Genomic DNA, 14,211 nt, shown 5'->3' with positions numbered 1-14,211 from the left:
ATTATTTAAGCCTATATAAGAGGGGTGGCTACCAGATAAATTTTCTTATAGAGTGGAAGACTTTGATCGAGGATACGATGTTGATAATAAATTATATATTTGTAAGAATGTCGAACAAGCACCTATATGCAAAACCTCGACTAGCCTGCAGCTAAACCACTGAAGAGAAAATAATAAAAATATAGTCCATTAATTAAATTATAATTTCTTAATTTTATAAGAAATACATTAACAATTCAAATATAAATTTTCATTATTTTAAAATTAAAAAAATTGGTTTTTTTAAAGTACATAATGAATGCCAAATTGTCGATGCACTCTTCCGTACAGTAAGTGTTGACCACTGTACACATGGAGTTCTCGTCAAGTGTAATAAAATGAAGTTACTTATTTTTCAGGATCACAGGCACAGCGCTAGCCTAAGCCTAAATAAATTGTTGATTAATCCAAAAATTTACTGTTTTAAAATAATTATATATATATATATATATATTTTAAACTGGAAATTAGTAGCTCGAATTAAATACATCGGACTGATTAATATATCAACAAAATAAATAGCATTCTATAATATGAAAGTTTCACATGCCACTATTGCTTTTGTCAACCACTCTATCAGCTTAGGCCAAGAAATTATAAGTTCCATTCCTCGAATTTTTTAATTTTATTTTTTTCTAATTTGAATGCAAACCAAAATTTTTGTCTAAAAATTATATATTGAAAATGGAGATACGCAATTATTTTAAAAAATATTTTTTTATTATGTTCCTTGTATAAAATAAATACAAAATTTCAGTTGATATACTTTACATAAACTTATATAATTATTTATTTATGAAACTTATATATCTATTTCATTTTATTAAAGTTGAGGACATGATAGTAACTACTTAGAGATGATATCAACTTTTTCTTACAACTTTATCCTTATATGATGCTAATATTACAGTTTTGTTTTTTGTTTTTTTTTAAATTCGACACAAACTTTTATTTTTATTTTTTTATTTCAACAATTCAAATATCAATTTAGTCCATCAATAATTTGTCAAATTTCACTTTAGTATATCGATAATGATAAAAAACTGTACATATATACAACATGTGTGTAGAGTAATTAGTATATATATATATATATATATATATAAAAGCTATTATCTCACTTGGCGGGGAACCAAAAGCAAAAGTGGAAGGGCCGAATATATAAAAGAACATAACCTCCACGTTAACTGATCGAATGGACAAAGTGGCGGACCCACAAAAAAGGAGTCATTACTTGAACTCCACGTCTACCCTTGCTGTAAATTCCAACCAATCATATGGCGACACGAATTCATATTATTATCTACTGCACCTAGATACGGGAGAGCACGTACTCAACCCCAACATCAAAATTGTCAACATATATTATCTTAATATTGAAAATCGCAATTGGGTTTTATAAATTTGTTTTTGTCTTATTTTGGTGATTTCAAAATTTTAATTTTTTTAATATTTCTTTTGTTATTTTATAATTTTTTTTCCTACCAATTATTTTGATGTGATGTTGCATATATTAGTGTTACGTAGGACGGAGACACTTCATATCGAAAAAAATACTACAATAGTAAATGAAAAAAAATAATATGTCAATAAAAATTTAAAAACATAAATAATCAAAAAACAAACACAAAATTACGTAGCAAAATTTAAATTTTTTCATTAATGTATGAGCCACTCGAGCCAAAAGGAGCCGGTTGGCTTGAAATATATATATAAAAAAAATGAAATAATATGTTTATTTTATCTATGGATATAAAATTTATATTAAAAAATGTAATTATATGGCGTCAAGACCGTTAGCAACTGATTATTTTCTAAGGTAATAGTGTGACATCATTAATTAATTGATAAGGGCAACCCTAGGATTTGAATAAAATCATATTTTAAACACAAAACTCATAAAATAGGGTCACACGTTTCAATTTTCTGAGACAAATATTTTATTTCAGTCACTCATACAAAAATTATTAATTTTTATGCTAAAAATATTATTTTTTATTGTAAATATGAATAAAAATTACTCATCTCATGAATAAAAATTATATATGAGATTGTCTTACAAAATATCTATTATATTTTAAATTGTATTATATAAAATTCACGATCATTAATCGCTCTCAAACAAATCATATATTATATTTTTTATATGCTACAGTGACAGTCGGGGTCCTTGGCTACATCAATGTTGTAATAATTCAAAATTATAGGTATGTGATGTGTATGCTACTGTGACATTGAATAAACTATATTTTCATATAATTAAGACTATGGAGTACTATAGCATTTGAATTATTATGATGCTATTAATTTTGATTTTTGGGGTTGAGAATTTATGTTGAAGTGACATTTGGAAGTTAGGCTTTAAGATCAAGAGACACTTGGACGTGAAGAATTGAGAGATGCTAATTTGCCAAAATTACACAATATTAAAACGTTGCTTTAATAATTAGATTTTATTATTGTCTATGCGCATATATATGCGGTTTTGTACTTTTGTTATATCAGACAAGTCTTTTTCTTTCCCCTTGTACATTAAGTAGGGAGTAGATTTTTGTGAAACGATCTTACGAATATTTATCAGTGTGACGGTCGTACGAAGTTATGTTGGATATATACACCGCAGTTGGTGATGATGTTATGGACCCTTTCCTTATAAGTTTATGTTATCTTTGGAAGAATGCATGGAGACATATTGTTCCGCGAGTGGGATACAATTTACGAGGGTTAGGTCGATGTCACATGTGCTCCCACATGGTTTGGATGGACAAGATTCATACACATATGCGATTTTAAAAAAATTAGTGGACCTCATGTATGTGTGGCTAAATTTGATCCCTTGATTCTATCATGGGAGTAGTGCCCCTACATGTAGGATGGAATGAACCATTTACAAGGTGATCTGTCATAAGATATACGTATGATGCTAAGGCTTGCATCGTGTGTTTTCTTTCTTGAATTAACCTCAATTTCCAAAACATAAATGAAATCAACGTGGTTAATATGTTTTTTTTTTACATCATTATATATATATATATATATATATATATATATATATAATGATGTAAAAAAAATGATAGAATAAATTTGACAACATAAATTAATGTTAAAAATAAAAAATAGACAAATATATGTATAACAAAAAACGCATTTTATATAGATCATTCGCGTTGGCTTGATTCTTTGGGGGCAGATCGAACTTCTTTTGGTGTGGCATTTGTCAATGCACGATCTGGAGTATCTAAGAGATGGAATCTTATTCCAATCTTTGGAACAAATCTTGGAAAAATTGTTCGAATAGATAAAAGTCAGATTGTGGTCTTGAATACTAGAAAAAAACACTTGGAGGAAAATTCTCAATCAATGATTGGTTTTAAATCCAAAATTTCATTTTGAAGTTAATGAACTAGTTGATTTGAACTTAACCTTTGTTTTGGGGTGTAATTTTATTGAGTATGTTTCTTATGAAACGGTCTCACGAATCTTTATCTGTGAGACATATCAACCATATCGATATTCACAATAAAAAGTAATACTCTTAGTATAAAAAATATTATTTTTTCATAAATGACCCAAATAAAAGATTTGTCTCACAAAATACGATATGTGAGACCGTCTCATACAAGTTTTTACCAATTTTATTTAGTTTGGTTGAGATTTTTTCATATTAGTGTACGAATTTGCTCGATTTTTATGTTAGCATGAGCTTGTAAATTGTACAAAGGATTGGAATACCCTTTGGCGACGTTTGGTAGATATGATGGTATTAATAATATGTAGACAATAAATGGATTATAAAGTGGTATCGCATGAGATATAATACCTTGCATAAAAAAAAATTTTGTTTGTTTCCATTGTTAACCTCGTGATTGATTGAGATGGTAAAACATACTTTCCCGTTTTACCCCTGGTGACTATATTATTTTCAAATTACCTGGATATACACAACACATCTCTCTCGCAGATCTAAAAGCCCAGATCTATGGATTATACTATCGCTCTCCCTCGATGGTTTAAATTTCTTCCATCTCAAATCTGAAGCGAATCCCCCTGATATTTGTGGCAAACGATCTGGTAATGTCATAATTTCTATTAAATTTGTATTTTGGCAACTGTTTTTCTTTTATACCTCTATTATTCGTTTTATCGAATTCACGTCGTTACCAATGGGTTTTGGGGTGATCTCCTTCTCATTGTTACTAAAAAAAATTATTTTGCAGGTTTGTGGCTGATTTTACCATAGACAACCCAGAAGTTTCATTTGAAACATAAATCGAAGGGCACAACCAGCTACTTCTCCAAAATTAATTCGCTGGTGATTTCTTGTTTTGTTTGAGTAATTACAATTTTTTGCAACTCTATTTCTGCGTTTCCTTATTTTTTTCGAAGAAAGCCCATTTCTTGTCACACGATGTACATGAATGCAACAATATGTTTTGTTACAGTTGTTTGATTTCTTCAGATTATTGTAGTCGTCAATGTTCTTAACTACTTGCAAGTTTCATTAGTAATTGAATACATTTTGGTGTAATGTAATATCATGTAATATTCTCTTCTGTTAAATGCGGACCAAAACCTATGTGGTTTTCGTCGGTAGGAAGCCTGGAGTGTACGATAGATGGTCCGAGGCAAACGCCCAAGTTTGTCGTTTCCCTGGTGCGTGTTACAAAGGTTATGAAAGTAGGGCAGCTGCAGAGGAAGCATACAACGCCTCTTTGCCAAAACCAATTGATGTCAACAATTTGAATGACTCTAATTTCGAAACAACATTGTTGTACCACAAGAACCAGTAGCATGTTTCTACGTTTCATGTCCATCTTGCCACAACACTCAACAAATGAGAACACATTCACATTTAGCAGCACAATTAAGAGTACAAATAAAACATTGATACAACATTTATAAAAAAAATTGTTTTGGGCACTTAAGGACTTATATGGAAATTAGAAAGAAAGCCATCACATTACAATGTAAAACAGTTCGTACATGAAACATCAATGAGTATTTGTGTTAATCACAACTAATTAACAAAAAACATATTACAGATTAGCACTTAATAATTTAATTCCCTGTATTTCAACTTCAACATGTAAGGTAATATGAAGAGAACAAATGATATACCAATATAATTGGAGGTGCTATTCACTGGTGTACCCAACAGCCAAGGATCAAATATGGAATTGAAGGTGGATAATGATCTTCAAATTGAAGAAAAAATGTTTGTATTGCTGCTCTCTTCCACTTAGGGGTGGGCGCGGGATCGGGTTTTCGGGTTCGGGTACCCGAAACATCAACCCGATAATGTCGGGTACCCGAATTTCGGGTACCCGAAATTTTCGGGTATTGTCGGGTACCCGGCAGTCGGGTGACCGAAAAAAAAACATTTTTTTAATTTTTTTTGAAAAAATATATGTATTTTTCACATTTCACAAAAAATCATGTCATCATATCGAGTTATAACTAGTCATTATATCATATTATGGCGAGAAAATAAAAAAACTCATGTATTTCACATTTAACAAACCCATAAAAAAAGTAAAACAAAAAATTTCGGGTACCCGATACCCGATCGGATATCGGTCAAATCACCTGAACCCGAACCCGATAATATTGGGTACCCGACAAACCCGATTTTTATTAAAAATACCCGACCCGATCGGGTCGGATCGGGTACCCGATACCCGAGAATAAATGCCCACCCCTACTTCCACTGATTTCAATAGGGCTGAGAAAATAAATTATTTCAGATGAATCTGAAAGAAAAAATCACATTCACGACAAACATGGTGAGAAGATGAAGTTTGTAACAATTTCTTTAAAATATGAAAATTATTTGTTTAGAACTTAGATTCACGACAATCTAACAATACTTTTGTTTACCAAAATGCATTTCAACAATCATTCACCTTGTAGAATCTGCCATTAAGCCCATCCGAGAAACCCATAACGGCGGCCTCTGATACATCGACCGAAGAATTATTGTTATTCGCAGCTTATATCTCAATTAGGGCAAAGGGCAGTTCTGGAAAAATAAGGCGTTGGCTTGGGCACTGTACAAAATGGGACTCATAATACCTCGTCGAAAGTGGGATCTATGTCAGACGTTTTCACAATTGAACAGCGTCCAAATCACGAGAATTGTGTTATCCCTGATGTACTTATCAGCGAGTCAAACAATTGATTGGTAGTCCTATCTAGGCTAACCCTATCTACCAAACGTTGCGTTTGTAATCCCTTATAATAAAATTCTTCTATAAAAAATATCGAATATTATATTGTCCAAGTCTATGTTGTATTATTTTAATATAAAAAAAGCCATCGTGAATACATCAACAAATAAATAAATAAATATATATACATATATGTAAATAAGCCATCGTGGCGTGATTTTGTAATTTAGGATAGATTCTACCCCTTAAGCATTTCCATTTCTTTAAGAAAACACAGCTTATAAAATTAAAGGAAAATAATTTCAAATTTAGGCAAATCCCCTAAAATTTACTCTTCTCTCACTAAATTATTTGACGTTATTGGGATTACTGAACTTATTATTATTTAAAAGTAAACAAAACAAATTGTTCAAATAAAAAACGCAGAATATCTTTTTGTTTCATTAGGAAACGGCCGTCACTTTCTTGAATAATGACGTACGGATTCAATTTTTTTAATGATTTTTTTTAAAAAAAACTGAATTTATTATTCATACAAAATTCAATAATTGGATTTCCTCATTTTAAAAATTACCCAAAACCCATGTACTAATGAAATGGCCGCTGATAAATCATTTTTGCGTTATCTATTTTTTTCTTGCACTATCATTATAGATTTCAGATTTTTTGAAAAATAAAAATTCAAGTCTACAAATGGGGAGTTTCAGTAAATACTCTATAATCATATAATTTTTTACATTATATTATATATATATTTACTTAAAAATAAAAAAGCTAGGTGCTCTCCTGCAGCTAGACTGGAGTTGTCAAATCAAAGCTGGGCGTGACTGGTAATATTAAATTATATGTCAATTATTAAAGAGAAATCAACTCTATCTACACGTGTCAATAATTCTTAATTTGCTTGTTTAGTGACTAATTCGATAACCTATGGTATTGGGATTAATTTCTTGGGGAGATCTCCGTATCTGATATTATACTTTTGTTCCAAATTAAATATACAATTGCGTCATACAAATTATATGCATGAATTAGTCATAAAAATATATAATTTAAAGTATGCAGTGATATAATGGTTGCTAGTCATTGAATTATTTTATATCGAGAAAAGACGAAATTCACACCGGATTTTTCTATTACATCAACGTTAATATTATGCATGTGTTGAGATACAAATTTTTGGGAGGGTGAGACGGTTTCACAGGTCGTATTTTGTGATACAGATCTCTTATTGGGTCATCAATGAAAAATATTAATTTTTATGCGAAGAATATTACTTTTTATTGTAAATATCGGTAGGATTGACCCGTCTCACAAATAAAGATTCGTGAGATCGTCTCAAAATAAACCTACTCAATTTTTGGATATACGATTGATTGATGTACCATCTTAAAAGTATATGATACGTGAAACTGATTCATTTAGTGATTATAATACTAAAACAAATATCCTTTTCCAATATAATACGCACTAAGTACTGACCATTAAGAAATGGTCCAAAAAAGTTTTTATATGGTTGAGAATAGAATTTTCTTGTATTTATTTGTTGACGGGATGTGTAATTAATTAATGACGTTAATTAATTAGTAGAAATAAACACGTTGATGCGGGTGATTACGGAGCAGAAGATCAATCATAACCAAACGAGATTTAAAAATGGTATCAATCAAATCAGATCTTCCACGATTCTACGCTAAAAGAGGAAATGGAAAAATCTTTGCTTTTATAGAAATCTACGTGAATCATTATCTTTTCGTCTTAGAAATAAATAATAATAAAAAAACAAAAACAAAAATCTGCGTGAGATGATTTCACATGTCGTATTTTGTGAGATTGATATCTTATTTGGGTCATCTATGAAAAATTATTACTTTTTATGCTAAGAGTATTACTTTTTATTGTGAATATTGCTTGAGTTCACCTGTCTCACAGATAAAGATTCGGGAGACCGTCTCACAAGAGACCTACTCATAGTGCATATATAGTATTTATAATACAATATATATTAAATAGAATTAGTCTTACGACAATTAAACCTACTATCATTTAAAAGATTAGTAAATCTAACGTGAGATAGTCTCATGTATTTATATTCGTGAGACAATTTGACTCGGTTCATATTTAATAAAAAAATAATAATTTCGACATAAAAAAAATATTTTTTATGGACCAGATCATATTGAATATATATCTCGTAAAAATCCGTAAAACGATATGATAATAGTTCGTAAGTTATATTGGAGTGTAGAAGTGTAGAAGCATACAAGTGTACGCACTGTATCAAGGAAACCCTACTGTGCCATGCATGCACGCAAGCAAGCAAACAAACAAACCGCTAACTGTGATGTTCTTTTTAAGAACAATGTTCCCCATCCAGCAACATTTGATTTCAGTGTATATGATTTTGTCCTCATTTGCTTATGGCCGGACAAGGTCTGGTGGGTCGTACTCGTACAACAAAACAAATTCGTTTTCCCAAGTTTTGCACCTTAAATTTATCGCGTCGTCTCGTCCAACTCTGTGTAGACAGAGATATATACAATTTGGACCTAACTTCGAAAACGAGACTGGACCAAAACTTCAAGTTTAGATATGAAGGACTAATTCGCATCATTGAATCTCCCAAATTGAGAGCAACTTTTTCTCTTGTAGTTTAGATATTGTTGTTTCCTTGTTATGCTCGATTTATATATTGCTAAACCAAAAAAAAAAAAAAAAAAAAAGCACTAAAAATGGTGTGGGATTCAATCCAATGTCCCTTTAGGAGGACAATGGATAGCCTTATCCATTTCTTGATTATTTATTATTATTGTTTTTGGCAAGTTGACCCCTTAACCTGCAACCCGATGAGAGTAGGGCTGAGGTTTTTCCGACCCAGATCGACGGGCCGCGGCGAGACGAGACTACAGCCAATTTCCCATGGGATGATATTTATTTACGGATTTTAATATGGGCCTTTCATAGGGGGTATCACATCATTTTATGAAGTTATATGGAGTGTACCCCAATTAAGACGAGTTGAGTCGATGTAACTGGCCGAATCCAAATTGACAAAAACTTACGTGAGACGGTCTCACGGGTCGTATTTTGTGAGACAGATCTCTTATTTGGGTCATCCATAAAAAAATATTACTTTTTTATGCTAAAAGTATTACTTTTTATTATGAATATCGGTAGGGTTGACCCGTCTCACAGATAAAGATTCGTGAGACCGTCTCACAAGAGACCTACTCATCCAAATTAGCATCTCTGCTGATAAAGATGTTAGTTAAAACCCAAGCAAAAACATAACCCCCACCCTGAATGCAATTTTTAAAAATAATTTTGCTTACAAACGCATGTTTGTGGAAAAAATAATCAAAAATGGAATCAAGGTTCTGCTTTGTTATTTATTCCTTTAACTTTTTATCCTTCGCCTTTTACCAAAATTTTTATATGCTTTTTTTTGAAAATCAATTTTGCATCTCTTTTTGTTAATTGTACTCAAATGCGATTTTATTATCTAGTCTTTAGAAACACGTTTATTAGCTTCTTCCACATATTGTATAAAATCCATGTACAGCAGTTGGATCAGCTAACTGAAATAAGATTTCCTTTAGCTCAGTGAGCTACGTTCTTCTTCCTCTTCAGTTCTTAACACTTTTCTTCAACTAATACTAAATCTTATATATTATTTATTATTTTAGTGTTATAATTTATGGAAAAGGATTTTTTAAACGTAATTAATAAATTTTTTTTAATAAAAAATACTTAACATAAAAGTAAATAGAAAAAAATGGAGATGGAAAAATCCAAATTTCCCATTTGGGCACATTGATCTGTTACTTTCAGCGTCTTTAAGTTCAGATTTGGTGGTCCATCACAAAACGTGCCAATCTAGATCAAAGAACGAAGAATTAATGGAGTTTGGGAAGACTTGATCTCAACCTAAAAAATTATATATTATTATAAAAAAATTTGTAATATATTATATATATATATATATATATATATAATAAAAAGTACAGATTATTTCTGTACTAAATTATTTATTATTTTTTTAAAAAAATCTTGGAATTATAAAGTACAGATTTCTTCCAGGTTTACACATGCAGCTAAATGTATATTATATAATTTGGTGAAGATATACAGGTGTGACATCAGTTATTAAATTAATCTACTATGACCCGTTCCGGTCCAATAAAGACTTTCGAGCCATTTTTTTCGATCAATTTGTTCAATTTTCTGTTCGAAAAATGGAGACCTACCCAATTTTCAAAATAAGCACAACAAAAGAAAAACTTACACACAAAAAATGACAGTTTTAATACGCATCTGCCGACTTCCGTGTCTATAAAATGACATTCATCTATTGGATTTAATTAATGAAACAATTGTATATCCAGTAGATCAGCATCATCTTGTTGGTGAGCATGAAAATAGATATGATAGATAGACAATATATCAAAATTGTAATAAACGAGAATATTGAAGAAACTAAAATTAATAATTTTATTCCATCTGAACTAAAAAAAACGAACCGAACAGTACATGAAAATTTGATTACACATATTAGAAAAGAAAGGAAATTTTCTTTTGTAACGAAACATTAGTTTTTTTTAATAAAAAAAACATCTTATGTATTTAATTAATATGACAAAGAAATCATTTCGTTCACAAATTACTTTCGAAGAGTCGTAAAATGAAAATTATATCGTGTTAACATTGAATAATTGGTCATACTCTTTAACATTTTGATGTAAGAGATGGTTGCGTCATTTATTTAATGCGATTTCTCATTGTTTGAAACTAATTCAACCAATAAAAATCGGTGAGAATTATGTAATTAATTATAAAGGGCCCATTTGTCTTGTTTATTTTATGCACGCGTTTGAAAATTATTAATATTAATATAAAAATATCATACTTTAATTATGAAAAATTTATGATTATGGACATTATAAATTCGATGACGAAAAATTAATTAATAGAAGAATTTACAAGTGGGAGAACTCGATTTTATCTTGATCCCTTCAATTATTCAAGTTTGTCGTTCAATATATATAAGTTTGTAAAGAAATAAGTTTGTAAACTAAAATTTATTAATACTATAATAAAAAATGAAAAACATATATGTTGGTGCTATAATTTTCTCAGTTAAGTAGAACAACTGAAACACGATACTAAAGCTGTTGTGTAATTTAAAAGATTTGAGTTGCACCTTAGCACCATCTATACCTTTTGGTAAAATGAATATCGTTCCATTTTACAATTAGTATCAAAGACAATGTCACATGTTCGGTTCTTAATAATTGTACTGGATAGAACAATAAAAACGTAGTGGTTGAGTTGATATAGTGTTTATAAAATTTGAATTGTACTATTACTATCAACTATAAATTTTGATGAAATAACAAACTTTAGATGCTACAAATAAGCTCGATCTTACAATATAAATTACACGATCGCTTATTTATTAAATAAATATTTGCGAGTTGTTATAAATTAATCTGAAATTCTAGTATCCAAGTCATGGGCACAAATATAATCAACGCTATAATACGTATATGGAAATCAAACAATGCAAGTGAAATTAATTATCGGCAACAATTTTTTGTGAGATGAACAAATGAATCTCACAAACCAATTTATTTTTCACGATAACAAATGGATAATAATAAACTTTCATGTAGCCTTTGTAAATGACTTGATTGTCACCCAAGAACCCGCCAATAATTTTCCAGACTCAACTTGAATAGTGTCGTATCGGAGAAAAAATTCGACCAGCATTAATCGAGACAACATTATAACAATGTTCTTTCCCGGACATTGCTTATTCTCCGTCGTCGGCTCCTCCGTTTCTCTCCCATTCGACCAGTACACGTACTGGATCAATTCTTCACCAGCACCCACGAATCTATCCGCCACGAATTCTTCTGGGTTCTTGAAGATAATGGGATCTTTGGTAACAATCGGCTGATACCCGAACAGCATCTCCCCTTTCTTGATCAAGAACGACGACTCATGGTTCTGTACGGTGAGATCTTGCTTAGCGTTACCGTACTGGTAAGGGACAGGTGGTTCGATTCTCAGAGCTTCGTATACGGTTGATTTTGTCAGTGTCATTTTATTCAGTGCTGCAACGGTGACGCCTCCTTCTGCTTTGACGACATCTCTGATTTCGTCTCGCAGCCGGCGGTGCAGATCCTCTCCGGCGGCACCCACCCATTTGATCAGAGCGGGCAACAGAGTTTTCATCCCGCCGTATGCGTTGAATCCAGCTAAGAACACCAAGTTGTGGCAGGCTTCGTCTCTTTTGAGCCCTACTTTTTCTGCTTCATCCAGAATTGAACATGCGGAACTGTAAAAAGCATCGTAAAGTTTCTTGTACTTGGATTTCACGAGGCAGAAAGGTAGTGGGAATGTGTGCAGGAGTAGGTCTTCCAGGAAGTTTGGGAAGTATTTTAATCCTAAGGTAATCAATGGATGAAGCTGACCGAGCAGCCACAAGTCAACAAGTTTCGGGCCGTCGGACCCGATTGGAGTTTCCGAAGGATGCTTGTCGCAGAAGAAACGGAAGACGAACTCAAACGACATGCGGTCGCTTAAATCATTGAAGTACGCGCTGCCCTTGGTGGAGAATTCTTCTTCCAAACCCGAAAACATGGTGGAAAGGGCTTGCCGATAGATGGGGATGAAAGTGTCGTGCTTTTTGGCTAGTACCGAGAGGAAAAGGCCTTTGAGGGCCGCGTGATTGGGCTCGGAAGGGTCCAAGAAGGCGCATGCCCTATAGCCTCCGGTGAATGCGGTGGAGGGCATGAACGTGCCGTCGAGTACATTTTTCTTCTCGACCTTGGAGTTGTCGAAGAGGGTCTGAAAACTTAAGGCGTCGAGAAGGCAGATGACTCGTGGGTTTCGAGCCATGAATGGACCAGGCGGCATGTTGCATCTGAAGACTGTGGACTGGTATTTTTTCATTCGGGATTTGAAGAACTCGACCTCGCCTTGCGTGTAGTAATACTTGTAGCGGTCGACTATCGGCCCTAAAAATGGGTTGCCGTAGTTGCCGGGGATATTTTGGAGAAGACTGTCAGACAGCGTTGTTTCATGGCGGTCGGCGGCGGTGATGGATGAAGACATTGTCGGAGGTCTTTGATCGAGTATTGTTGAAGCCTTTGGTAAATACAATGTTCGGAACTGGATAAAATGAAATGGAACTTTGTGTCTACTCAATTCCACGTTTATATCGAGGATTACGTATAATTTTGTAATTCCAAATCTAATATATAAATCAATGTATTTGTAGCATTTTCCACAATATTAAATAATATTAGAATTTCACCGTGTAACTTTCAATTCGTATCTGACCATCAAATGAAATGTGAATAACCCGTCCTCTTCTTTTTGTCTGAAAGAAATGGCGCTTCATGTTCTGTCGGTGCTTGAAACAATTTTGTCTTCTCCATATTACTATATCTCTAGAGTCAATAATTTGATATGAGGAACTACTGAACTCAATCACTTGCTGCCATTACTCTTCAGTTTTTTTTTGAAGTCTATCCCTGTAGAGGTACTCAAATTGGATCAGTTGTCGATTTCTAGGTTTCGTCGTAAACCTAATTGGTTATTTTCAATTACGTAAATCAATAGTTCAAACCGCACTCAAAGATATTGGATAAAATTATTTTCAATCATTGTTATTATAAACACTCTTTTTAAAATTAAAACTATTAAAAAAAAAAAGAAAAAACTCTTTCTAAAAGCATCCTAAGAAACGAAGATAAAATCTGCACCAAAACAACGTTTGTATTTAAGAATATATATTTTCCGAAAACATCGCAGCAATGTCGACGAATATTATATATAAATCTCACGTACTCATAAAATCAGCACATTTATTTTAATATTAACATTTATTATTTATGAGTTTTATTCTTATTTTACATTAAACAAATTATTTTTAATTTTATTTACATTATTTAAATGATTATTTCTTAAAACAAATAATAACACTATTATAAGTTTT

General features: G+C 31.8%; 1 protein-coding gene across 1 annotated transcript; it reads right to left on the bottom strand.

Moving 5' to 3' along the window:
* Positions 1-11,701: 11,701 nt before the first annotated feature.
* Positions 11,702-13,417, bottom strand: LOC142531878 (allene oxide synthase 3-like). Its single transcript, XM_075638147.1, has one exon. It carries the CDS (start codon positions 13,323-13,325, stop codon positions 11,871-11,873), a length of 1,455 nt encoding a protein of 484 aa, XP_075494262.1. The 5' UTR covers positions 13,326-13,417; the 3' UTR covers positions 11,702-11,870.
* Between the last annotated feature and the right edge of the window lie 794 nt (positions 13,418-14,211).

This window comes from Primulina tabacum, chromosome 17, assembly GCF_025594145.1.
Source record: "Primulina tabacum isolate GXHZ01 chromosome 17, ASM2559414v2, whole genome shotgun sequence".
In the NCBI taxonomy this organism is placed as follows: domain Eukaryota; kingdom Viridiplantae; phylum Streptophyta; class Magnoliopsida; order Lamiales; family Gesneriaceae; genus Primulina; species Primulina tabacum.
This window is presented reverse-complemented; position numbering and strand designations above follow the sequence as displayed.

What these genes read in the sequence shown, in the direction of transcription:
- LOC142531878 (XM_075638147.1), bottom strand. Translation starts at nt 13,325, where the DNA reads ATGTCTTCATCCATCACCGCCGCCGACCGCCATGAAACAACGCTGTCT.